This window comes from Microcaecilia unicolor, chromosome 8, assembly GCF_901765095.1.
Source record: "Microcaecilia unicolor chromosome 8, aMicUni1.1, whole genome shotgun sequence".
In the NCBI taxonomy this organism is placed as follows: Eukaryota; Metazoa; Chordata; class Amphibia; order Gymnophiona; family Siphonopidae; genus Microcaecilia; species Microcaecilia unicolor.
This window is the reverse complement of record NC_044038.1, coordinates 184,201,069-184,227,732: the sequence shown is the minus strand read 5'-3', so window position 1 is coordinate 184,227,732 and position 26,664 is coordinate 184,201,069. Positions and strand designations below refer to the sequence as shown.

Below are 26,664 nucleotides of genomic sequence, written 5' to 3'. Positions count from 1 at the left end.
ATTTGAAATATTTGTTTTACAGCAGAAATTGTGCTGATATGGTTAATTATGAAAGATTTGTATGTATACATTTTATATTGAATGCAAGATAAATGTAGTGATATTTACTTTTAGGTACTTAATTGTCATTATTGTGTTCCCGGGACGTACCGATACCTTATCATCGTAATCCGTGTTGAACTAATTTCTTTTGGAATATAAGAATATTATTATTATTATTATTATATCAAGATAGCAGTAGAGAGGGTGAAATATTCCTGTGACATCACTGCTAAAAGGGCTAGTGCAGGCTGGAATTCCTAGTATTTTTCTCCTTCCAGAAGATGATATAGGTTGGGCTGATGCAGCAGGATAGAGGGAGTAGGCCTGACTCCTGGGGGTGCAATCATGGCTTGTGGGCCTTAGCTCCTGGGGTTTGGACCACGGTCCATTCTTCAGTCAAGATAGGAGGTCTAGAACCTTTATAGCACTGATCCTTGGTCCACTGGCCTTTAGTGAGGTGGCTTGACAGAGGTTCCTGGTCTTTCTTGATCAGCCGGAGTGGGGTGGGGAGAAAAAGCGAGCTGCTAATTTTCCTTCCCCCACTTCCAGATTAAAAAGAAAAAAAAAAGGTCTCCCTATTTGGATAGCTTTACTTCTCAGACTTTTGCTGGGAAAAGAAGTTATTAATAAAAAATAAAAAAAAAGAAGCCTGTGTGGAGATTGGCAGTGCCTAGTGATGGAGCCCTGGGGATTAGCAGGGTCCAGTCTACCAGGGTGAGTGTGACCATTGGCAATTGTGGGGGGGAGGGGTGCTGTGGGCAGCCACATGGTATTGCTAGGAGCCAGGAGATTCGAAGCATGCAGGATCTTAGTGGCTTAGGAGTGTATCTGCCTCTTTTTGCCCTATTTGCATTGGAGAGTCCTCAGCTCTGGCTGTGGAATGTTTAGCAGATGCCACAGCAGGCGTCTGCACATTAATTTTATCCTGCCTGGGTAGCCATGAATCTCCTGATTTTTGACAGGATTAGCAGCCATCTTGTTGCCAACCTGCCATAGTGTGGGAGATTTGAAGATTGGCTAGTAGTGAAGAGGGCTGTTTTTAGGCTGATTTGTCTAAAAAGTGTTTTAGAAGAAGAATTTTTATTTATAAACTGCCTTTATCCAAGGCAGTAAAACAAAAAATACACATAAAATGCAATCAAAACACCCTGACTTGGGAGAGAGATGCGTTGTTAAAAGGCTGACTTGGAAGATGAAGTGCAGCTGTTTACCAGCGAACCTCTGTGTTCCTCCAGGTGCTGGACAAAGGTGCGGAATTGCAGTCTTCCACTGAAGCTAGGTAATAAAACCTTCACTCATAGCTTCTCTATTGGGCGAGGGCTACAATGTCCCCTGTACCTTGGTTCTGATAGTCTCTTTAGACTAGGAACATATGTAGATCTGGTAAATGGCCCCCTCTAGAATGGAAGCGGTACTAGTGAGCGCACCTGAGCTTCACCTGTTTCTGGGCAAACCATCCCACAAGTTTGAGAAGTGGTGAGAACGGACAATGTCAGGATACCAGGAAGAGTGCAAGATTTCTCTCAAGGTGTGTATAACCCCAGGTCAGAAAGCTGTGGATCGAGTGGTTTTCTTCAATCCAGATTTTGTTTTTAATGAGTTTGGCCTTCCTACCTGCGTCTTACCTTGCATGGAGGTATCAGGTTCCATCCTGTTACCCCAAAGGAGAGAAACCTTGGGGTTTCTGGTCAAGAAATCCTTTTCTGATATGGAAGTGAGTCAACCTGTCAGAGGTTGGGTTTCCCTCTCATGGAACATCTCTCAAGGGTGTAGAGGCACCGGAATGCTTGCCTACCTCTCCTGAGAGTCTTGTTACATTGCAGTGCAACTGGCTGTATGTCAGCAAGTCCTCAGAGGTAGAAATGAAGGATGATTTTCTACTGCTGTCAAGACCGCTGGACGAGGCCAAGCATTCTCCGAGTCCTGTACATGAGTCATCCAGGATTGTGCAAACTATTGGCATCAACTCCTTCCAAGAAGAAATAGATAAGAAAGTGGATATGCCTCCAAATTAGCCTTTTTCAGAGTTTGAAGATATATAAGTACATAAGTACATAAGTAGTGCCATACTGGGAAAGACCAAAGGTCCATCTAGCCCAGCATCCTGTCACCGACAGTGGCCAATCCAGGTCAAGGGCACCTGGCACGCTCCCCAAACGTAAAAACATTCCAGACAAGTTATACCTAAAAATGAGGAATTTTTCCAGTCCATTTAATAGCGGTCTATGGACTTGTCCTTTAGGAATCTATCTAACCCCTTTTTAAACTCCGTCAAGCTAACCGCCCGTACCACGTTCTCCGGCAATGAATTCCAGAGTCTAATTACACGTTGGGTGAAGAAAAATTTTCTCCGATTCGTTTTAAATTTACCACACTGTAGCTTCAACTCATGCCCTCTAGTCCTAGTATTTTTGGATAGCGTGAACAGTCGCTTCACATCCACCCGATCCATTCCACTCATTATTTTATACACTTCTATCATATCTCCCCTCAGCCGTCTCTTCTCCAAGCTGAAAAGCCCTAGCCTTCTCAGCCTCTCTTCATAGGAAAGTCGTCCCATCCCCACTATCATTTTCGTCGCCCTTCGCTGTACCTTTTCCAATTCTACTATATCTTTTTTGAGATACGGAGACCAGTACTGAACACAATACTCCAGGTGCGGTCGCACCATGGAGCGATACAACGGCATTATAACATCCGCACACCTGGACTCCATACCCTTCTTAATAACACCCAACATTCTATTCGCTTTCCTAGCCGCAGCAGCACACTGAGCAGAAGGTTTCAGCGTATCATCGACGACGACACCCAGATCCCTTTCTTGATCCGTAACTCCTAACGCGGAACCTTGCAAGACGTAGCTATAATTCGGGTTCCTCTTACCCACATGCATCACTTTGCACTTGTCAACATTGAACTTCATCTGCCACTTGCACGCCCATTCTCCCAGTCTCGCAAGGTCCTCCTGTAATCGTTCACATTCCTCCTGCGACTTGACGACCCTGAATAATTTTGTGTCATCGGCGAATTTAATTACCTCACTAGTTATTCCCATCTCTAGGTCATTTATAAATACATTAAAAAGCAACGGACCCAGCACAGACCCCTGCGGGACCCCACTAACTACCCTCCTCCACTGAGAATACTGGCCACGCAATCCTACTCTCTGCTTCCTATCTTTCAACCAGTTCTTAATCCATAATAATACCCTACCTCCGATTCCATGACTCTGCAATTTCTTCAGGAGTCTTTCGTGCGGCACTTTGTCAAACGCCTTCTGAAAATCCAGATATACAATATCAACCGGCTCCCCATTGTCCACATGTTTGCTTACCCCCTCAAAAAAATGCATTAGATTGGTGAGGCAAGACTTCCCTTCACTAAATCCGTGCTGACTTTGTCTCATCAGTCCATGTTTTTGTATATGCTCTGCAATTTTATTCTTAATAATAGCCTCCACCATCTTGCCCGGCACCGACGTCAGACTCACCGGTCTATAATTTCCCGGATCTCCTCTGGAACCTTTCTTAAAAATCGGAGTAACATTGGCTACCCTCCAGTCTTCCGGTATTACACTCGATTTTAGGGACAGATTGCATATTTCTAACAGTAGCTCCGCAAGTTCATTTTTTAGTTCTATTAATACTCTGGGATGAATACCATCAGGTCCCGGTGATTTACTACTCTTCAGCTTGCTGAACTGACCCATTACATCCTCCAAGGTTACAGAGAATTTGTTTAGTTTCTCCGACTCCCCCGCTTCAAATATTCTTTCCGGCACCGGTGTCCCCCCCAAATCCTCCTCGGTGAAGACCGAAGCAAAGAATTCATTTAATTTCTCCGCTACGGCTTTGTCCTCCTTGATCGCCCCTTTAACACCATTTTCGTCCAGCGGCCCAACCGACTCTTTGGCCGGTTTCCTGCTTTTAATGTATCTAAAAAAGTTTTTACTATGTATTTTTGCTTCCAACGCTAATTTCTTCTCAAAGTCCTTTTTTGCCCTCCTTATCTCCGCTTTGCATTTGGCTTGGCATTCCTTATGATCTATCTTGTTACTTTCAGTTGGTTCTCTTCTCCACTTTCTGAAGGATTGTTTTTTGGCTCTAATGATTTCCTTTATCTTACTGTTTAGCCAGTGAGGAGAAGAAAGCCCAACTGAAAGAGCTGTTATATCATTAAAATCTTTTTGCTGTGGACTCCCAACAGTTGTGGCTTCACAGATTTACATGTCTTGTGTGCCCACTAGTCCCGACATCAAGCCAGTCTTTGTGCAGCAGTACTGAATTCCATTGGTGTCTTATGAATCTGTACAGAAAATCCCCAAATACTTAGAGGCCCGAGGTGTCATTTGACAGTTCAACAGCACATACAGTTGGCTGCTGTGGCCAGACTTGAGTAGAACAACGCTGGATAATGGATCACAGGGGTTGCTTATACTGTTATCTGATGGTATCCAGGTTTCTCCGAGGACAAACAGGCTGCTTGTTCTCACGACTGGGTTGACGTCCACGGCAGCCCCCACCAACCGGAAGAAAACTTCACGGGCGGTCCTGCACGCAGGGTACGGCCACCGTGCATGCGTGGCCGTCTTCCCGCCCGTGCGCGACCGTTCCCGTTCAGTTTTTTTCTATTCCGCGCTGGAATTCTCTCTGTCAGCCCCGGAAACCGGATCGTGGCCTAACCGCAGCTTTTCTCCTTCACGTACGCGTTCGCCTATCTCTTTTTTGATTGTTTAAAAAAAAAAAAAAGAATAGTGTCCTCGTCGTTCCTAGCCGCGAGGGCGCTTCGTTGCGGCCTTGTGGCCGCGCAGTCGTTTTCTTTTTCGGGTGTGCTTTTTCACCGCCACCATCGACGACTTTGACTTCGCCGACGCGATTTTTCTGTCGATGTCCTTGAAGGTCCCGAGCGTATTCAAGAAGTGTGGTCGGTGCGGCCGGCAGATCTCGCAGACCGATACTCACGCATGGTGCCTCCAGTGCCTCGGCCCGGAGCATAATACCAAGACGTGCACCTTGTGTCTCGGCTTAAGGAAGCGGACACAGGTGGCGAGGCAAGTTCTTCGGGACCGTCTTTTCGGAACTTGCGCCAGCCCTTCGACGTCAACTTCGACGGCATCGGTGTTGATGGCCGGCTCTTCGGTACCGGTACCGATGTCGACGAAATCGGCACCGACCCCAGGAGTACAGGTACCGTTGGCCCGCCGGTGACGACGGGTGAACGGCCGCGCGGGCAGTCGGTCCCGGCCACTCCCTTTACCCAGGGCCATCGGGACCGAACCCTGTCGGATCCGATTCCTTGAGGCCGGGGGGGGGGGGGTGGTTCTACCTCCTCTTCATCTCTGCAGCCGAATGCCGATGACGGACACCGAAAGAAAGCCAAGAAGCACCGTCATCGGTCGCCCACGGCGCACAGAACTGCCAGTTCGACGCCGAGGAAGAGGCAGTGCCGAGAGGAGCGTTCCCCCTCGGTCGAAGAGGTGTCGCTGCGCCAGTCCGCGGATGCTTCGGTACCGTCTACTGGACCCAAACAGCTTCCGGCCCCGACACCCACACCGGCCCCCCTGCCTTTCCCGACAGCGGGCCTGGACGAGTGCCTCCGAGCCATCCTTCCAGGGATTCTGGAAGGGCTGATGCGCCAGGCTCTGCTGGCACCGGGGGTGCTTGTGCCTCCGGCGCCGTTGATGGAGGCGCCGGTGGGCTCTAGCCCGATGCCGAGGCCTTCGATGCCACTTGCGGCGCTGGTGTCGACCACCACGCAGGTGGAGTCGACGTCGATGGAGGGAGCTTCATCCCCGCCGGCGTGGGAGTCCACCGCTCGACGCCATCACCGAGGACGTGGTTCCTCGTAGTTGAGACTGACCCGGTTGAGGTCTGAGCTGCAAGAGCTCATGTCTGACACCGAGGAAGAGGAGGCCTCGTGGGGGGAGGAGGAGGACCCCAGATATTTCTCCTCAGAGGAGTCTGTGGGCCTTCCCTCCGACCCCACTCCTTCACCGGAGAGAAAGCTCTAGCCCCCTGAGAGCCTCTCCTTTGCCTCCTTCGTCAGGGATATGTCTATTTGCATTCCCTTTCCCGTGGTCTCTGTGGATGAGCCGAGGGCTGAGATTCTCGAGGTCCTCAACTATCCATCACCACCTAGAGAGTCTTCCACGGTGCCGTTGCACAATGTCCTCAAAGAGACACTGCTTCGGAACTGGCTGAAGCCATTATCTAACCCTACCATCCCCAAGAAAGCGGAGTCCCAATACAGGATCCACTCTGACCCAGAGTTGATGCGGCCTCAATTGCCTCATGACTCGGCGGTCGTGTACTCTGCTCTCAAGAGAGCACGGCGTTCGAGGGATACCTCCTCGGCGCCCCCAGGACGGGAGTCTCGCACTCTGGACTCATTTGGGAGGAAGGCCTACCAATCTTCCATGCTCGTGACCCGCATCCAGTCATACCAGCTCTACACGAGCATTCATATGCGGAACAATGTGAGGCAACTGGCGGACCTGGTCGACAAGCTTCCTCCAGAGCAGTCCAGGCCTTTTCAGGAGGTGGTCAAGCAGCTGAAGGCGTGCAGAAAGTTCCTGTCCAGGGGTATCTATGACACCTGTGATGTGGCATCCCGAGCTGCGGCCCAAGGTATAGTGATGCGCAGACTCTCCAGGCTGCGTGCCTCTGACCTGGACAACCGCACCCAGCAGCGACTGGCGGATGTCCCTTGCCGGGGGGATAACATTTTCGGCGAGAAGGTCGAGCAGTTAGTGGACCAACTACACCAGCGGGAAACCGTTCTCGACAAGCTGTCCCACCGGGCGCCTTCAGCATCCACCTCTGCAGGTGGACGTTTTTCCCGGGCCCGGCAGGCTGCACCCTACGCCTACAGCAAGCGTAGGTACACCCAGCCGGCCCAAAGGCCTCCTCAGGCACAGGGACAGTCCCAGCGCGCTCGTTCCCGTCAACGGCGTGCGCCTAAGCAGCCCCCTGCGCCTCCACAGCAAAAGCAGGGGACGGGCTTTTGACTGGATCCATGGGAACATAGCCGCCACCAAAGTGTCCGTATCGGACGACCTGCCGGTCGGAGGGAGGTTGAAAGCTTTTCACCAAAGGTGGCCTCTGATAACCTCTGACCAGTGGGTTCTCCAAATAGTGCTGTGCGGATACACCCTGAATTTGGCCTCCACTCCACCAAATTGCCCACCGGGAGCCCAATCTTTCAGCTCCCATCACAAGCAGGTACTTGCAGAGGAACTCTCCGCCCTTCTCAGCGCCAATGCGGTCGAGCCCGTACCACCCGGGCAGGAAGGGCAGGGATTCTATTCCAGGTACTTCCTTGTGGAAAAGAAAACAGGGGGGATGCGCCCCATCCTAGACCTGAGAGGCCTGAACAGGTATCTGGTCAAAGAGAAGTTCAGGATGCTTTCCTTGGGTACCCTTCTACCAATGATTCAGAAAGACGATTGGCTATGTTCCTTGGATTTAAAGGACGCTTACACTCACATCCCGATACTGCCAGCTCACAGACAGTATCTCAGATTCCGTCTGGGGACACGGCACTTTCAGTATTGTGTGCTGCCCTTTGGGCTCATCTCTGCACCACGGGTGTTCACGAAGTGTCTTGTGGTGGTTGCGGCGTATCTACGCAAGCTGGGAGTGCACGTGTTCCCGTATCTCGACGATTGGCTGGTCAAGAGCACCTCAGAGGCCAGGAGTTCTTCGCTCCATGCAGTGCACTATCCACCTTCTGGAGCTGCTGGGGTTTGTGATAAATTACCCGAAGTCCCATCTACAGCCAGTCCAACCTCTGGAATTCATAGGAGCGCTGCTGAATTCTCAGACGGCTCAGGCCTTCCTTCCCGAAGCAAGGGCGCAGAACCTTCTATCCCTTGCCTCTCAGACCAGAGCGTCTCAGCAGGTCACAGCTCGGCAGATGTTGAGACTCCTAGGTCATATGGCCTCCACGGTTCATGTGACTCCCATGGCTCGCCTTCACATGAGACCTGCTCAATGGGCCCTAGCTTCCCGGTGGTGTCAAGCTACCGGGAACCTAGAGGATGTCATCCATCTGTCCATCAGTTGCCGCAATTCACTGCACTGGTGGACCATTCGGACCAATTTGACCCTGGGACGTCCATTCCAAATTCCGCAGCCCATGAAAGTGCTGACGAAGGATGCATCTCGCCTGGGGTGGGGAGCTCATGTCGATGGACTCCACACCCAGGGTCTGTGGTCCCTTCAGGAACAAGATCTTCAGATCAACCTCCTGGAGCTCCGAGTGGTCTGGAACGCGCTGAAGGCCTTCAGAGATTGGCTGTCCTACCAAATCATCCAAATTCGGACAGACAATCAGGTTGCAATGTATTACATCAACAAGCAGGGGGGCACCGGATCTCGCCCCCTGTGTCAGGAAGCCTTCGGGATGTGGCGTTGGGCTTGCCAGTTCGGCATGCTTCTCCAAGCCACATACCTAGCAGGCGTAAACAACAGTCTGGCCGACAGACTGAGCAGAATCATGCAACCGCACGAGTGGTCGCTCCATTCCAGAGTGGTACGCAAGATCTTCCGAGAGTGGGGCACTCCCTCGGTGGACCTTTTCGCCTCTCAGACCAACCACAAGCTGCCTCTGTTCTGTTCCAGACTACAGGCACACGGCAGCCTGGCGTCGGATGCCTTTCTCCTCCATTGGGGGACCGGCCTCCTGTATACTTATCCTCCCATACCTTTGGTGGGGAAGACCTTACTGAAGCTCAAGCAAGACCACGGCACCATGATTCTGATAGCGCCTTTTTGGCCCCGTCAGATCTGGTTCCCTCTACTTCTGGAGTTGTCCTCCGAAGAACCGTGGAGATTGGAGTGTTTTCCGACTCTCATTTCGCAGAACGACGGAGCGCTTCTGCACCCCAACCTTCAGTCTCTAGCTCTCACGGCCTGGATGTTGAGGGCGTAGACTTTGCTTCATTGGGTCTGTCTGAGGGTGTCTCCCGTGTCTTGCTTGCCTCTAGAAAGGATTCCACTAAAAAGAGTTACTTTTTTTTTTTTAAGTGGAGGAGGTTTGTCGTTTGGTGTGAGAGCAAAGCCCTAGAACCTCGCTCATGTCCTGCACAGAACCTGCTTGAATACCTTCTGCACTTATCAGAGTCTGGCCTCAAGACCAACTCAGTAAGGAATCACCTTAGTGCGATTAGTGCTTACCATCATCGTGTAGAGGGTAAAGCCATCTCTGGAGAGCCTTTAGTCGTTCGATTCATGAGAGGCTTGCTTTTGTCAAGGCCCCCTGTCAAGCCTCCTGCGGTGTCATGGGATCTCAACGTCGTCCTCACCCAGCTGATGAAACCTCCTTTTGAGCCACTGAATTCCTGCCATCTGAAGTACTTGACCTGGAAGGTCATTTTCTTGGTGGCAGTTACTTCAGCTCGTAGAGTCAGTGAGCTGCAAGCCCTGGTAGCTCATGCTCCTTATACCAAATTTCATCACAGCAGAGTAGTACTCCGCACTCACCCTAAGTTCCTGCCAAAGGTGGTGTCGGAGTTCCATCTTAACCAGTCAATTATCTTGCCAACATTCTTTCCCAGACCACATACCTGCCCTGCTGAACGTCAGTTGCACACATTGCACTGCAAGCGAGCGTTGGCCTTCTATCTGGAGCGGACACAGCCCCACAGACAGTCCGCCCAACTGATTATTTCTTTCGACCCCAATAGGAAGGGGGTCGCTGTCGGGAAACGCACCATTTCCAATTGGCTAGCAGATTGCATTTCCTTCACTTACGCCCAGGCTGGGCTGACTCTTGAGGATCATGTCACGGCTCATCGTGTTAGAGCCATGGCAGCGTCAGTGGCCCACTTGAAGTCAGCCACTATTGAAGAGATTTGCAAGGCTGCGACGTGGTCATCTGTCCACACATTCACATCACATTACTGCCTGCAGCAGGATACCCGACGTGACAGTCGGTTCGGGCAGTCGGTGCTGCAGAATCTGTTTGGGGTTTGAATCCAACTCCACCCTCCAGGACCCGATTTTATTCTGTTCAGGCTGCACTCTCAGTTAGTTGTTCTTCGTAGGTCAATTTCTGTTATGACCTCACCGTTGCGAGGTTCAATTGACCTGGGTTCTTGTTTTGAGTGAGCCTGAGAGCTAGGGATACCCCAGTCGTGAGAACAAGCAAGCCTGCTTGTCCTCTGAGAAAGCAAATGATACATACCTGTAGCAGGTGTTCTCCGAGGACAGCAGGCTGATTGTTCTCACCTACCCTCCCTCCTCCCCTTTGGAGTTGTGTTTTACTCATTCCTTTGCTTGCCATTCAACTGAGCGGGAACGGTTGCGCATGGGCGGGAAGACGGCCGCATATGCGCGGTGGGCGTACCCTGCGTGCGGGACCGCTCGCGAAGTTTTCTTCCTGTTGGTGGGGGCTGCCGTGGACGTCAACCCAGTCGTGAGAACAATCAGCCTGCTGTCCTCGGAGAACACCTGCTACAGGTTTGTATCATTCGCTGTAACCATGGCCCAGTCAGGAGCCTCTATGTGTTCCCTCTGCAGCTGCTTATTTATTCCTGTTGATCTGTAACACTGGACTGGTTACAGTGGCCGTGGTATATGGATCTTATCTGATTGTTGTCCGGTTCTCCGCTTTCTCTTCCAAGCGGGCAGGGGATTCTGATCCAGGGTCCATTGAAAATGGAGGAGCTGGATCCCTTTAGGCTTACAGCATAACCCTTGAAAGGAGATGTTTGAGAAACAAGGGATACTCTGTGACAATTATTTTCATGCTTTTTAAGGCCTGTAGAGAATCCATGTCCCCAGACTACATATGGGTTTGATGTATTTTTGAGTTTTTGTGTGAGGAGAAAAGTCTAGCTCCTTAGGCCCAATTGCCTTTCATGTTGGCCTATCTACAAAAGGGTCTAGAGCAAGGCCTGGCTCTGACCTCCCTTAAGGTCCAGGTAACGGTCCTCTTGAGCTTCAGAGGCAAGGTCCAGGAAACCACCTTGGTGACTAATGCTGATGTGGTATGGTTCTTAAGGTGTGTGTGTGTGGGGGGGGGGGGGGGGGGGGGAGTGAAACACATCCCCTGCTCTGAAAAGTTCTTTCACCTTGAGACTTGAATCTCGTTCTTAACGCTTTAGGCGGGCTGCCATTTGAGTCTTTGAAGACTTCACCCTGAAGGTGACCTTTGTAGTCGTGATGTATTTGGCCTGGTAGTTCTCTGAATTACAGGCCTTGTCTTACAGGGACCTATTCCTCTCCCTTTAGGATGATGCTTTCCCAATTAGAATGGCTTCAAACTTTTTGCTGAATGTGATTTCCCTGTTGTGGTTTATCTTCCAGCCTACTTAGATGAATGCTGTTTAGACTTTTCAAAAAGTATTCACAAGCTGGATGTCTGCAGAGTATTTTTCAGGTATTTGGAGGTGGCTAATCCTCTCTGCAAATCAGACACGCTCTTTGTGCTCTTTCAGAGGCCTAGGAAGAGAGAAGTGGTGTCCCAAGGCCTCCTTAATGTGTTGGATTAAGGCATCCATTGAAGTGGCATATGTTTATCAGAGGAAAGGTTGTGCTGAGTGGTCTGAGTCTATTCCACTTGTGCACTGGTGATGTCTTGGGAGGAAGCCCAGACGATATCGCCAGAAGATACAGTGGGGGAAATAAGTATTTGATCCCTTGCTGATTTTGTAAGTTTGCCCACTGACAAAGACATGAGCAGCCCATAATTGAAGGGTAGGTTATTGGTAACAGTGAGAGATAGCACATCACAAATTAAATCCGGAAAATCACATTGTGGAAAGTATATGAATTTATTTGCATTCTGCAGAGGGAAATAAGTATTTAATCCCTCTGGCAAACAAGACCTAATACTTGGTGGCAAAACCCTTGTTGGCAAGCACAGCGGTCAGACGTCTTCTGTAGTTGATGATGAGGTTTGCACACATGTCAGGAGGAATTTTGGTCCACTCCTCTTTGCAGATCATCTCTAAATCATTAAGAGTTCTGGGCTGTCGCTTGGCAACTCGCAGCTTCAGCTCCCTCCATAAGTTTTCAATGGGATTAAGGTCTGGTGACTGGCTAGGCCACTCCATGACCCTAATGTGCTTCTTCCTGAGCCACTCCTTTGTTGCCTTGGCTGTATGTTTTGGGTCATTGTCGTGCTGGAAGACCCAGCCACGACCCATTTTTAAGGCCCTGGCGGAGGGAAGGAGGTTGTCACTCAGAATTGTACGGTACATGGCCCCATCCATTCTCCCATTGATGCGGTGAAGTAGTCCTGTGCCCTTAGCAGAGAAACACCCCCAAAACATAACATTTCCACCTCCATGCTTGACAGTGGGGACGGTGTTCTTTGGGTCATAGGCAGCATTTCTCTTCCTCCAAACACGGCGAGTTGAGTTCATGCCAAAGAGCTCAATTTTTGTCTCATCTGACCACAGCACCTTCTCCCAATCACTCTCGGCATCATCCAGGTGTTCACTGGCAAACTTCAGACGGGCCGTCACATGTGCCTTCCGGAGCAGGGGGACCTTGCGGGCACTGCAGGATTGCAATCCGTTATGTCGTAATGTGTTACCAATGGTTTTCGTGGTGACAGTGGTCCCAGCTGCCTTGAGATCATTGACAAGTTCCCCCCTTGTAGTTGTAGGCTGATTTCTAACCTTCCTCATGATCAAGGATACCCCACGAGGTGAGATTTTGCGTGGAGCCCCAGATCTTTGTCGATTGACAGTCATTTTGTACTTCTTCCATTTTCTTACTATGGCACCAACAGTTGTCTCCTTCTCGCCCAGCATCTTACTGATGGTTTTGTAGCCCATTCCAGCCTTGTGCAGGTGTATGATCTTGTCCCTGACATCCTTAGACAGCTCCTTGCTCTTGGCCATTTTGTAGAGGTTAGAGTCTGACTGATTCACTGAGTCTGTGGACAGGTGTCTTTCATACAGGTGACCATTGCCGACAGCTGTCTGTCATGCAGGTAACGAGTTGATTTGGAGCATCTACCTGGTCTGTAGGGGCCAGATCTCTTACTGGTTGGTGGGGGATCAAATACTTATTTCCCTCTGCAGAATGCAAATAAATTCATATACTTTCCACAATGTGATTTTCCGGATTTAATTTGTGATGTGCTATCTCTCACTGTTACCAATAACCTACCCTTCAATTATGGGCTGCTCATGTCTTTGTCAGTGGGCAAACTTACAAAATCAGCAAGGGATCAAATACTTATTTCCCCCACTGTATCTGTAAGGTGATACCTGGTTACTCCTGCATTCCTTTGTGAAGTTCTACAAGATCGATACTGCTATTGTACATCCTGTTGGTTTGAACTGGACTAGCAGGGTGAAAAGGAAGGCGAACTTTGCTTTTACATGTTATTTCCTTTGAATCCCACTAGACTAGTCCAGGCCCTGAAAGAGTGTGGCTTTGAACTTCTGAGGTGCTGTCTTCTCCCACTGGTCTGGAGGAATGTAAAGGCTTGTTTAGGTAATTTATTGGTTCTGGTTTTGGTTTCTGCAGCTCCCAAGGGGATTTTAGTTGGTGTTAAGCATACTGGGACAATTCCAACCTGCACCAGCCCTTATACTGGTGACTTATCTCCACCTCCATCTGCTGGTCGGGAAGGGTATTGATTATTTAAATTTCTCTTTGATAGTGGTGCAGACATCCTGTTCTTATGTAGTTTTTAAACTTTGCATTTGCTGTTTTGTGTAGCACCACCTGGCTGAAAGCAGAGGTTGATGAGCAGGCATCTCCTGCCAGCACAGGCAGTCCAGCAGAAGACGAAGAAGTGACGGTCTGTCCAGGTAAGATGAGGGTAGGGTGATCTACACTGCATGTTTCCCTCTCTTTTTGAGACAGGATTGAGGGGGATGGCTGCACACTGTTCTGTGGCTGAAGTGTTTGTAGCAGGTGAGTTAAGAGAAAACGTGGGGATGTTTTTCCCCCTTTTATTGAATTTACATAATGTGCCTATGCTGAAAGCTAGGTTTACTTCTGATGCTGAACAGGTTTGAGTTTGGAGCATAGCCTTCAACCAGATGCTGTTTTGGTGGGTTTGTTTTTTAGTGTCTCAGAGGGAATATCTCTCTGCATGTCAGTTGTCTTATTCCGTATTGTACAGTGCTTCGCAAAAGTGTTCACACCTTTTGGACATTTTCTTACTCTGCTGTCTAAAAAATGTAATTCAGAATTCATTGAAGTAGCAGTTTTTCACTGATCTATACATCATACAAAACAACATAAATTTGGAAAACTCATGAAGAATAACGAACCATGCACTCTTCAGTCTTCACTCAGTACTTTGTGGAAGCAAAAGCAATAACGGTCATGGATCTCTTAGAATAAGTGTCCATAGACCTTTGCTAGTAGGATTCTGCAGTTTTTGCCCATATTCTTAGCAGAATGGCATAAGCGCTTTCCGATTGTCTAGAGCGAATTTGTGCACTACGGTCTTCCCTCCCCCTCTTTTTTTTTTTTTTTTTAATAGAATTCAGGTCTGGGTTGTGAATGGACCTATTGACATTCACAGTCTTCTCACTGAGTCACGTTATTTTGAGTTTAGGATCATTGCTCTGCTGAAAGCTGAATCTTCTTCCCACTCCCGGGTCTGTGGCAGACTAAATCAGTTTTTCAGCTAGGAGATGCTTGTACATTGCAGTGCTGTCTTTCTCTAAATCTTTACAAGCATTCCTGTCCCTGCTGCTTCAAAACATCCCCACAACATAATGCTCCCACCACAATCTTTATCACAGGGTTCGTGTTAAGAGGATGATGTGCTGTGTTTGTTTTAGGCATCCATATTACCTTGCATTAATACTAAAAAGCACCACTTCTGTTTCATCAGACCACAAAACCACTCACCATATTTATACAGTGTTACCTAAGTGGCTCTTAGCAAACATTGTGTAATAAATCTCATATAGTTTTTCTTCAGCAGTTGCTTTTCCTGCTTGCCAGCCTCCTATAGAAGCCAGATTTGTGGCATAATCTTTAAATTGTTGAACAGTCAACCATTTCTCCCCCGAAACTTCTGAATTAATCGTAGGCCTCACAGTGACCTTTGTCTGCAGTTTCCTTAACTAATCCCGGTTGACTTTGCAGGGATGGTTTGTTTCTGTTGACTAGCGTGATATAATCAGGCACAAAAGTGGGGTGGTGATATTGCAAAGCACTGGGATGGAACAACTCTTGAGTCCTGAGTTCTGGGAGAGCTGTTTGTCCAACACTGTGGGATAACCACTGTTTCTCCGAGGACAAGCAGGCTGCTTGTTCTCACGACTGGGTGACGTCCGCGGCAGCCCCCACCAACCGGAAAAGGCTTCGCGGGACGGTCGGCACGCAGGGCACGCCCACCGCGCATGCGCGGCCGTCTTCCCGCCCGTGCGCGACCGCTCCCGCCAGTTCCTTTTTTTCCGCGTCTGGAGAGAGTTGTGCTTTGCCGCTCTCTCTGTTTCAGCCGCCGGATTTTCGATCGCGTTTACGCGGATCGTTGCTTTTTCTCTTCGTTTTGTTACCGGTTTCTTTTTCAAGAAAAAAAAAAAAAAAACCTGAGCGTGTGGAGCACGCGCTCCCTTTTTTCCCTCATTTCCAGCGGGGACGCCGCGTTGCGGCCTAGTGGCCGCACGGTCGTTTTCTTTTTTCGAGGTGTGATTTCAGCCACCATTGACGACTTTGACTTCGCCGACGCGATTTTTCCGTCGATGTCCTCGAAGGTCCCGAGTGGATTTAAAAAGTGTGGTCGCTGCGGCCGGCCGATCTCGCAGACCGACACCCACGCTTGGTGCCTCCAGTGCCTCGGGCCGGAGCACAATATCAAGTCGTGTTCCCTGTGTCTCGGTCTCCGGAATCGGACTCAGGTTGCGAGGCAAGTTCTGCGGGACCGTCTTTTTGGAACTTGCGCCGGCCCCTCGACGTCGACCTCGACGGCATCGGTATTGACGCCCGGTCCTTCGGTACCGGTATCGATGCCCGAGACATCGGCACCGATGGCATCGACCCCAGGAGAACAGGTCCCGTCGGCCCGCCGGTCCGCCGGCGAGGGTAGAGGTGAGCGGCCGCGTGGGCAGTCGGCCCCGGTCACTCCCTCAGCCCGTGGCCCACGGGACCGAACCCTGTCTGACCCGGCTCCTCGGGACCGAGGGGGATCGTCCTCCTCCTCCTCCATACCTCCCGGCGCCGGTGACGCGCATCGAAAGAAAAACAAGAAGCGTCGTCACCGGTCGCCCTCGGTGCATCCGGACATCGGAGAGGAGGCGACGCCGAAGCGTCATCGTCGAGAGGAGAGGTCCCCGTCGGTTGTGGAGGTACCGACGCGTCAGGGTTCCGGCACCTCGGTGCCGTCTCCTGGCCCCCATCAGCTTCTGGCACCGACACCCTTACCGGCCCCACCGCCTTTCCCGGCAGCGGGCCTGGACGAGTGCCTCAGAGCCATCCTTCCGGGGATCTTGGAAGGGCTGATGCGCCAGGCTGTGCCCCTCGGCGCCGATGTCTGTGGCGCCGGCGAGCTCTAGCCCGGCGCCGGGTCCGTCGACACCGCCGCCGCTTGCGGCGCCGGTCTCGACCGCCACGCAGGTGGAGTCCCCGTCGACGTCGATGGAGGGAGCTCCGTCCCCGCCGGCGCGGGAATCCACCGCTCGACGACACCGAGACCTCGGTGCCTCGACGTCGAGCCGGGCCCGGTTCAGGACTCAGCTCCACGAGCTTATGTCCGATACCGAGGATGAGGCCTCGTGGGGGGAAGAAGAGGACCCTAGATATTTCTCCTCAGAGGAGTCTACGGGCCTTCCCTCGGACCCCACGCCTTCACCGGAGAGGAAGCTCTCACCTCCTGAGAGTCTCTCCTTTGCCTCCTTTGTGCGGGATATGTCTATTAGCATTCCCTTTCCCGTGGTCTCTGTGGAAGAGCCGAGGGCCGAGATGCTCGAGGTCCTCGACTATCCATCACCACCTAGAGAGTCCTCCACGGTACCGCTGCACAATGTCCTCAAGGAGACACTGCTTCGGAACTGGGTGCGACCGTTAACTAACCCCACCATTCCCAAGAAAGCAGAGTCCCAGTACAGGATCCACTCTGACCCAGAGTTAATGCGGCCCCAATTGCCCCATGACTCGGCGGTCGTGGATTCTGCTCTCAAGAGGGCACGGAGTTCGAGGGATACCGCCTCGGCGCCCCCGGGGCGGGAGTCTCGCACTCTGGACTCGTTTGGGAGGAAGGCCTACCAATCCTCCATGCTCGTGACCCGCATCCAGTCATACCTGCTCTATATGAGCATCCACATGCGGACTAATGTGCAACAACTGGCGAACCTGGTCGATAAGCTCCCGCCGGAGCAGTCCAGGCCTTATCAGGAGGTGGTCAGGCAGCTGAAGGCGTGCAGAAAGTTCCTGTCCAGGGGTATCTACGACACCTGTGACGTGGCATCTCGTGCTGCGGCCCAAGGTATAGTGATGCGCAGGCTCTCATGGCTGCGTGCCTCTGACCTGGACAACCGCACCCAGCAGAGACTGGCCGACGTCCCTTGCCGGGGGGATAACATTTTTGGTGAGAAGGTCGAGCAGATGGTGGACCAACTGCATCAGCGGGAAACCGCTCTCGACAAGCTCTCCCACCGGGCGCCTTCAGCATCCACCTCAGCAGGTGGACGTTTTTCCCGGGCCCGGCAGGCTGCACCCTATTCTTTTGCAAAGCGTAGGTACAACCAGCCGGCCCGAAGGCCTCGTCAGGCACAGGGACAGCCCCAGCGCGCTCGATCCCGTCAACAGCGTGCGCCTAAGCAGCCCCCTGGGCCTCCACAGCAAAAGCCAGGGACGGGCTTTTGACTGGATCCACGGGAACATAGCCGCCCTCAAAGTGTCCGTACCGGACGATCTGCCGGTCGGGGGGAGGTTAAAATTTCACCAAAGGTGGCCTCTCATAACCTCCGACCAGTGGGTTCTCCAAATAGTGCGGTGCGGATACGCCCTGAATTTGGCCTCCCTGCCTCCAAATTGTCCTCCGGGAGCTCAATCCTTCAGCTCCCATCACAAGCAGGTACTTGCAGAGGAACTCTCCGCCCTTCTCAGCGCCAATGCGGTCGAGCCCGTACCACCCGGGCAGGAAGGGCAGGGATTCTATTCCAGGTACTTCCTTGTGGAAAAGAAAACAGGGGGGATGCGCCCCATCCTAGACCTGAGAGGCCTGAACAGGTATCTGGTCAAAGAAAAGTTCAGGATGCTTTCCTTGGGCACCCTTCTGCCAATGATTCAGAAAAACGATTGGCTATGTTCCCTGGATTTAAAGGATGCATATACTCACATCCCGATACTGCCAGCTCACAGACAGTATCTCAGATTCCGCCTGGGCGCACGGCACTTTCAGTATTGTGTGCTGCCCTTTGGGCTCGCCTCCGCCCCACGAGTGTTTACAAAGTGCCTCGTGGTGGTGGCGGCGTACCTACGCAGGCTGGGAGTGCACGTGTTCCCATATCTCGACGATTGGCTGGTCAAGAACACCTCGGAGGCAGGAGCCCTCCGGTCCATGCAGTGCACTATTCAACTCCTGGAGCTGCTGGGGTTTGTGATAAATTACCCAAAGTCCCATCTCCAGCCAACCCAGTCTCTGGAATTCATAGGAGCTCTGCTGAATACCCAGACGGCTCAGGCCTTCCTTCCCGAAGCGAGGGCCAACAACCTCCTGTCCCTCGCTTCGCAGACCAGAGCGTCTCAGCAGGTCACAGCTCGGCAGATGTTGAGACTTCTGGGTCATATGGCCTCCACAGTTCATGTGACTCCCATGGCTCGTCTTCACATGAGATCTGCTCAATGGACCCTAGCTTCCCAGTGGTTCCAAGCCACCGGGAATCTAGAAGATGTCATCCGCCTCTCCACCAGATGCCGCACTTCACTGCTCTGGTGGACCATCCGGACCAATTTGACCCTGGGACGTCCATTCCAAATTCCGCAGCCCACGAAGGTGCTGACGACGGATGCATCTCGCCTGGGTTGGGGAGCTCATGTCGATGGGCTTCACACCCAGGGTCTGTGGTCCCTCCAGGAAAAGGATCTGCAGATCAACCTCCTGGAGCTCCGAGCGATCTGGAACGCGCTGAAGGCTTTCAGAGATCGGCTGTCCTGCCAAATTATCCAAATTCGGACAGACAATCAGGTTGCAATGTATTACGTCAACAAGCAGGGGGGCACCGGATCTCGCCCCCTGTGTCAGGAAGCCGTCGGGCTGTGGCGCTGGGCGTGCCAGTTTGGCATGCTCCTCCAAGCCACATACCTGGCAGGCGTAAACAACAGTCTGGCCGACAGACTGAGCAGAGTCATGCAACCGCACGAGTGGTCGCTCCATTCCAGAGTGGTACGCAAGATCTTCCGAGAGTGGGGCACCCCCTCGGTGGACCTTTTCGCCTCTCAGACCAACCACAAGCTGCCTCTGTTCTGTTCCAGACTTCAGACACACGGCAGGCTAGCGTCGGACGCCTTTCTCCTCCATTGGGGGACCGGCCTCCTGTATGCTTATCCTCCCCTACCTTTGGTGGGGAAGACCTTACTGAAGCTCAAGCACAACCGCGGCACCATGATTCTGATAGCGCCCTTTTGGCCCCGTCAGATCTGGTTCCCTCTTCTTCTGGAGTTGTCTTCAGAAGAACCGTGGAGATTGGAGTGTTTTCCGACTCTCATTTCGCAGAACGACGGAGCGTTACTGCACCCCAACCTTCAGTCTCTGGCTCTCACGGCCTGGATGTTGAGGGCGTAGACTTCGCTGCGTTGGGTCTGTCGGAGGGTGTCTCCCGGGTCCTGCTTGCCTCCAGGAAGGATTCCACTAAAAAGAGTTACTTTTTCAAGTGGAGGAGGTTTGTCGTTTGGTGTGAGAGCAAGGCCCTAGAACCTCGTTCTTGCCCTGCACAGAACCTGCTTGAATACCTTCTACACTTATCAGAGTCTGGCCTCAAGACCAACTCAGTAAGGAATCACCTTAGTGCGATTAGTGCTTACCATTATCGTGTGGAAGGTAAAGCCATCTCTGGAGAGCCTTTAGTCGTTCGATTCATGAGAGGCTTGCTTTTGTCAAAGCCCCCTATCAAGCCTCCTACCGTGTCATGGGATCTCAACGTCGTCCTCACCCAGCTGATGAAACCTCCTTTTGAGCCACTGAATACCTGCCATCTGAAGTACTTGACCTGGAAGGTCATTTTCTTGGTGGCAGTTACTTCAGCTCGTAGGGTCAGTGAGCTTCAAGCCCTAGTAGCTCATGCTCCATATACCAAATTTCATCACAACAGAGTAGTGCTCCGCACCCACCCAAAGTTCCTGCCGAAGGTGGTGTCGGAGTTCCATCTTAACCTGTCAATTGTCTTGCCAACATTCTTCCCCAGGCCGCATACCCGCCCTGCTGAACGTCAGTTGCACACATTGGACTGCAAGAGAGCATTGGCCTTCTACTTGGAGCGGACACAGCCCCACAGACAGTCCGGCCAATTGTTTGTTTCTTTCGACCCTAACAGGCTAGGGGTCGCTGTCGGGAAACGCACCATCTCCAATTGGCTAGCAGATTGCATTTCCTTCACTTACGCCCATGGCTCTTGAGGGTCATGTCACGGCTCATAGTGTTAGAGCCATGGCAGCGTCAGTGGCCCACCTGAAGTCAGCCACTATTGAAGAAATTTGCAAAGCTGCGATGTGGTCATCTGTCCACACATTCACATCTCATTACTGCCTCCAGCAGGATACCCGACGCGACAGTCGGTTCGGGCAGTCGGTGCTGCAGAATCTGTTTGGGGTGTAAATCCAACTCCACCCTCCAGGACCCGAATTTATTCTGGTCAGGCTGCACTCTCAGTTAGTTGTTCTTCGTAGGTCAATTTCTGTTATACCCTCGCCGTTGCGAGGTTCAATTGACCTGGGTTCTTGTTTTGAGTGAGCCTGAGAGCTAGGGATACCCCAGTCGTGAGAACAAGCAGCCTGCTTGTCCTCGGAAAAAGTGAATGATACATACCTGTAGCAGGTGTTCTCCGAGGACAGCAGGCTGATTGTTCTCACCTACCCTCCCTCCTCCCCTTTGGAGTTGTGTTTCATATTTTATTGCTTGTCATTCAACTGGCGGGAGCGGTCGCGCACGGGCGGGAAGACGGCCGCGCATGCGCGGTGGGCGTGCCCTGCGTGCCGACCGTCCCGCGAAGCCTTTTCCTGTTGGTGGGGGCTGCCGCGGACGTCACCCAGTCGTGAGAACAATCAGCCTGCTGTCCTCGGAGAACACCTGCTACAGGTATGTATCATTCACTATTTCTGTGCTTGATAAATGCTGCTGAGTACAGAGAACACATGTTATAAATACTTCCCCAGCTGCAAAGGAATTAAATACAAACAGTCATATGCCACTACTTTTGCGTACAAAAGCACACAGATATGGAATGCATTACCCATGAGCCTGAAAACCATGGACAATCTAACCAACTTTCACAAATCGTTGAAGACACATCTCTTCAACAAAGCCTACAAAAGACATCCTTAATGAAATAAACCATCCCTTAAACCACTCAGGTTCATCAAACAACACCTCTCACACGACCTTACCTAACACCTTCCCATCTAAATCCTCATCTACCTTCAGCCTACTATTGACTATATTTAAGATCATGTAATGACTACATTATAATAATACTCTGTATGCCACATTGAGCCTGCAAAAAGGTGGGAAAATGTGGGGTACAAATGCGATAAATATAATAATAATAAAATAAACAGCTTTTGTGAGTAGTAAGGGGAAACAGTTGTTCAGCCCAGGAGCCATTTCAGAGCTTATCTTTAACTAATTCAGTATGAATTTCTTTTAAGGCTAACACTAAAAATAACAGGTGTCACAGTATCTGATAAATATGCCATGATTTCCGAAGCAATTTTTCATGTGTGTGTGTATATATATAGATGTTTATATCATAAAGTTCAATGTTTAAAAGCGTGGTGTCAGTTATTTGTTTTACTGGATTATTCTGGGAGAGCTACTGAAAGGAGGTCATCATGATTGAGTTTGAGTTTAAAAATCAATATCTCAGAGGAGGGTGGTTTATGGGCCTGAAATTTAAAGGGAGGTTGGGGGATGCCTAATATCCCTGTACCAGTCCTGGCCGCATACTATAGAAATGCTACATTTCTATATTAGTCTGGTGGGACTAAAGGAAAGAAAATTAGAAGTCAAAGCCTAATTTCTCCTTTTGTGTTGCAGAGACCCAGCCAAGTCCATCAAATAGTATTGAAGCAGAGAGCATGAAAATAGTACCAGTTGGGAATAGCTTACTTGCTCTGGTAAGGATTTTAATAGGTATTTATTTATTTCAAATTTCTGTTCCGTACAATTCTGCGGATTACAAAGTTATACACACAGTAGTAAAATATATCAGAAACCTCAGGTCAAACACAAAACAAATCACAACTAAAATTGTTTGGTGATATACTGTCTTTTGTACAACACAACAACACAGTTTACAATACAGAGTGAGCAGGAAAGAACTATAGTATTCAAGGGTCCTTTTTTTGTTCTGTCAGCTCCAGATGTCGTCGTTTTACGTGGTACAAGATATATATTGAGCAGTTAAAGCAAAATGCTTTATGCTAAATATCAAAGCAGCATCAGCAAAGAATATTGGAGAATCCCAAATGTCAGGAAGCAGGATGGACGACTTGAATAATTCTGCTGTAGAAGTGAAATTAGAACAGTGCTGAAAACCAGTAAAAATGTTTCTCTGATTTATTGTTTCTTTACCTTAGGCTGGCTCTGCCATCACCTCAGCTGATGAAGATGAAATAAACAAAGAGTATGCAGCAGTGCAATATGTGCAGTGCCCTCTGTGTGGCCAGGACTTCCCATCTGTGAAGATTGAGGTGCATGCTGCCTTTTGTGATGGTCTGGCAAAAATGGAGGAAAACCAGCATTTTTCAGGTCTGACACATGTCCTGTTGTGGGTAGAACTCTGTGGTGTCTTGGTGAAATTTTCAGGAGCTCTGAGACCTGTTGGTTAATATATAAAGCTTCCTAGACTGAATATGAAAAATGGACCCACAGCAATGCAGCTCCATCTTCCTCTTGCACGTCCTACTTAAGGAAACTGTCACTTTGGAGCAACTTTGCTTGCTTTCTTCCTTTTTTTTTTAAATTTCTTTATCAGCTTTATAGATGCAAACATTTAACAATTTGCAAGTACATAGCATCATTCTTCCAACTCTTTTGGAGTATAGTCCCGGGAGTTTCTTCAAGCGAGTGCCTTTTCACCATTACCAGCCCAAAGTATTGAACAAACTCACAACATCATATTTATTAACAATAATAATGCTGCCATAACTGTCCTGTTCTCATACTCTCTCTCCTATCCCCACCCCTGCTGAGACCAGTCAGATTACCCTCCATCTCTTTATACATCACAAAAAAAACAAAACAAAACCAAAAGGCCATTTAAGGATAGTTTCTGGTTATGGTAGGCCTCAAGGTTTTCATATTCATTGATATTTTCTAAGGCTCTCTTTGTTCACTACCTTAAGACAAGACAGAGTCCACATCATCTGAAGCTCATTCTGTTGCTCCCCAAAAGTGTATGCTGCTTGGACTTTCCATTTCTGGGCAATATGTAACCTCGCTGCTAGTGTTCCAAGATGTAACAGTCACCTCATCTGATAACAGTGGTGGTTTCATTTCCAGGATCACATACTTGGTCCTAGGTTGAATTATCTCACAAAAGAAGGGAGAGGAAAGATTAGAATCTTGCTCCAAGTAAGCTTTAATTTTTTCAGAGCTTCACTATTCATGAAAGAAAGTTTCCTCCTGTTTGCATACCCACCAGCAGTATTTCTCCCCTTTGAGACCTAACTTCACAAGTCTTTGGGGGTATAGTGCCATCTATACAATGGTTTATAATTATTCTTAAGCATATTACTGGCGAGAACATCTTTATTCATCTTTGTGTAGATTTTGTGCCCAGTGATCTTCTACTCTCTATCCCAATGTTCCCTCCCTATATCAGAGCATCCTCCCATTCAAGGAGTGCAAGAGTTCATAAATATTTTTTATTCTCCACTTAGCCCCTTTCATCTGTAACAACTATGTAGTGAATTTTGGATCCCTTTGATAGTCCCATTCACCTTCCTAGTAATATAATGTCTGACCTGGCTATACTGCAGGAAATTCTGAGCATGCAATATATAGCATTTTCCCCTCCTGTAAACTTACCCAATGAGCGGAAGCCAGCCTCTTCCCACCGCTCATATTATTTATCCAAAATTCCAGCAAGAAAAATCTGGATTATGTTGCAGTGATGTGAAGCTAGAAACACCCTCCCTTCCCAATTATGGGGATTTTCACTTCTCCTAGATCTATAAAGTTAATTTTGTGAACAGGTTGCTTTTCAATTGCTGCTGTATCTCCTATATGTAGATAACCACAGTTGGATTACTTCTACCTCCCTGTAACCCACCTGTTCTCTGTTTCTATTTAGTACTAACACGGCGACAAAAAGAAATGAAAACCAAAGTTCCCAATGGACCAGATGTGGCAGCTGCTTCCTTGCATGTTGGCAAGTAAGTAGGTATGGCGATCTATCAGAGCATTTCTTATCCTGTGTGAATATGCTGCTTGTTTTATTTGAGCATGAAGTTAAGGAAAACTTGTGGGTGCACTTGCTGATAGGGGTTTTCCAAGGATTAACACCTGTTACTGTGCACTGGGAGGATCTGGATCATGTGAGAACCCGGGAGTGCCCATCCTTTATCTGACTGTCCTTCCTCTTCTGTCAATGCATCTATTAGTGGAATCTCTTGGAGTGGTTTTAAAAGGAGTCTAGGCTGACAGAGTTTTGGTTACAGCACTGAAATAGGCCCAAAATCCTTTTTCAACCCAGTTTGAATTTCAGCCAAAAGGTTATTTTAATTTTTGAGTAAAATGGTGATGCTTTTCGGTGGAAGCTGAAAATTTGCATTTTGTCCCATTTATCTTCCTCTCCCCCCTCCCCCCCCCCCCCCCCCCCCCCCCACACACACACAAATTGACCCATAGTCTTCTCTGGGCCTATCTGACAATCCCTCATGGTCTAGGAATGTAGCTGGAGCAGGAGTGATCCCCCAGTTACTCCTGCCCATTCCGGCTCTGCTCTCAAGTGGCTGCTGTGACTGCACCATTAGATCATCAGATATTGTAAGGTAGTCTGGGGGGGGGGGGGGGGGCTACTGTTTGTAAAAAAAAAAAATTGGGGGGGGGGGGTACTGTGATTGCAAGTAATGTAGTAATGATCTTGCACAGTAGGTTATTTGAAGCAGTCTTATTTACTATATAAATGCTTTTGATATAGAATTTTAGTAGGATTTTAAGTCTTAGATTTGGGATAATAAGCTCCTTAGGAATTAGCCTCTCCATGGCATTATGACGTCAACTGTCACTTTGAGTGTGGCGCAAAGTCATCCACTGTAACAGCACCATGACTTTTTTAGTTTATTTTCATTAGCAACAGTCCATGTGTGTGGAGGCTAGTTTGCTTGGTGGTAAAATACAGTTTTCATTATTTCATTTATTATATTCTGGCTTGGATCCTGTGGGTTTAACAGATGCAGACTGCAAGCTCGACATCCCCAGTTTGGTTCACATTCACACAACCAAACGAGGTTTCAGTTTCGGCTGAAAGCTTTCAGGCAGTTTCGGTTTCAGCCTAAACTGAAAATAGCAGTTTTGGTCGGCCTCTAGCTAGAAATAGAGAACTTTTTTTTTTCTCTAGGTATAGCATGGCACAGATATGTAAATACGAAACTAGGCATCAGGCTTAATTATGTACTAGAAAACTTAAGATAACCTCTTTTCAGCCCAGTAGCCTCTTGAGTAATACAGGCTTGGAAGAGATAATTAAAAGACTAAAATGGAACTTGTTGGGTAGGTATAAAGGGAGCATGGAGGATGCAGATTTGAAGACTGAGCTGAGGTTTGACTTCAGAAAGAAATGATGAAACTTACATTTTGTTTGCCCCATTAGTTTGGCCAGTAGGATAGTTCCCCTCTATAGTGTGAGACCAGAATTGGAACTTTGAAGATACCAAGAAATGACATCATCCAGCCCCACCTATGACATTGCACATGTATCTCAGCAGAGCTCCTTTTCATGCACTTTTTCTGAATCCATGTGCAACTTTTCCATAACTTAGTCACCCTTATTGCTACCAAACTCATTTTATCTTGTATGTTCCACCTCTGCTTACACTCTATGCTGTATATCAAGATGTTTTAATGTGTTTTGTGTTGACGTTTTAAGTACCATACTATGCTATAATATATACTGTTTGGATATTAACTGCTGTAATTGTCGATTACTACCTTTGATGAATTCCTTCAAAAAGACAGTAAATAAATCCTAACAGCAAGTAAATATATGAACAACCAAACTGGCCTCCCACTCTTGTTTACCTATGCTTCTGCTGGATTGGGATGGGTTGGGTTGCACTTTTTTTTTTTTTTGGCAGACCCTATTCCTGTTGCAGCTGGTATGAGTGCATCTCTTCTTTTAAAGTGGTGTGTGCTGTGGGCTCTGGGATTCATGGACTGCAGTAGCATGGCACATTCTGTCAGAACTCTGGGATTCACAGACTGCGTTAGGATGGTGTGTACTCTCGTTTCTTGCTGAGCTCCTGGGATTCCCAGATT

General features: G+C 49.3%; 1 protein-coding gene across 3 annotated transcripts in view; it reads left to right on the top strand.

Annotated features, from left to right (window-relative positions):
* UIMC1 (ubiquitin interaction motif containing 1) overlaps positions 1 to 26,664 on the top strand; it is an 87,638-nt gene that overhangs the window by 40,912 nt on the left and 20,062 nt on the right. For 2 of the 3 annotated variants that reach the window (XM_030211735.1, XM_030211736.1), the window contains 4 exons: positions 13,725 to 13,816; positions 22,219 to 22,298; positions 22,761 to 22,932; positions 24,479 to 24,560. In XM_030211735.1, the coding sequence (XP_030067595.1) occupies positions 13,725 to 13,816; positions 22,219 to 22,298; positions 22,761 to 22,932; positions 24,479 to 24,560 (426 nt within the window). Of the gene's footprint in view, positions 1 to 13,724; positions 13,817 to 22,218; positions 22,299 to 22,760; positions 22,933 to 24,478; positions 24,569 to 26,664 lie in introns of all 3 variants that reach the window. The other variant, XM_030211737.1, reaches the window with a different exon arrangement.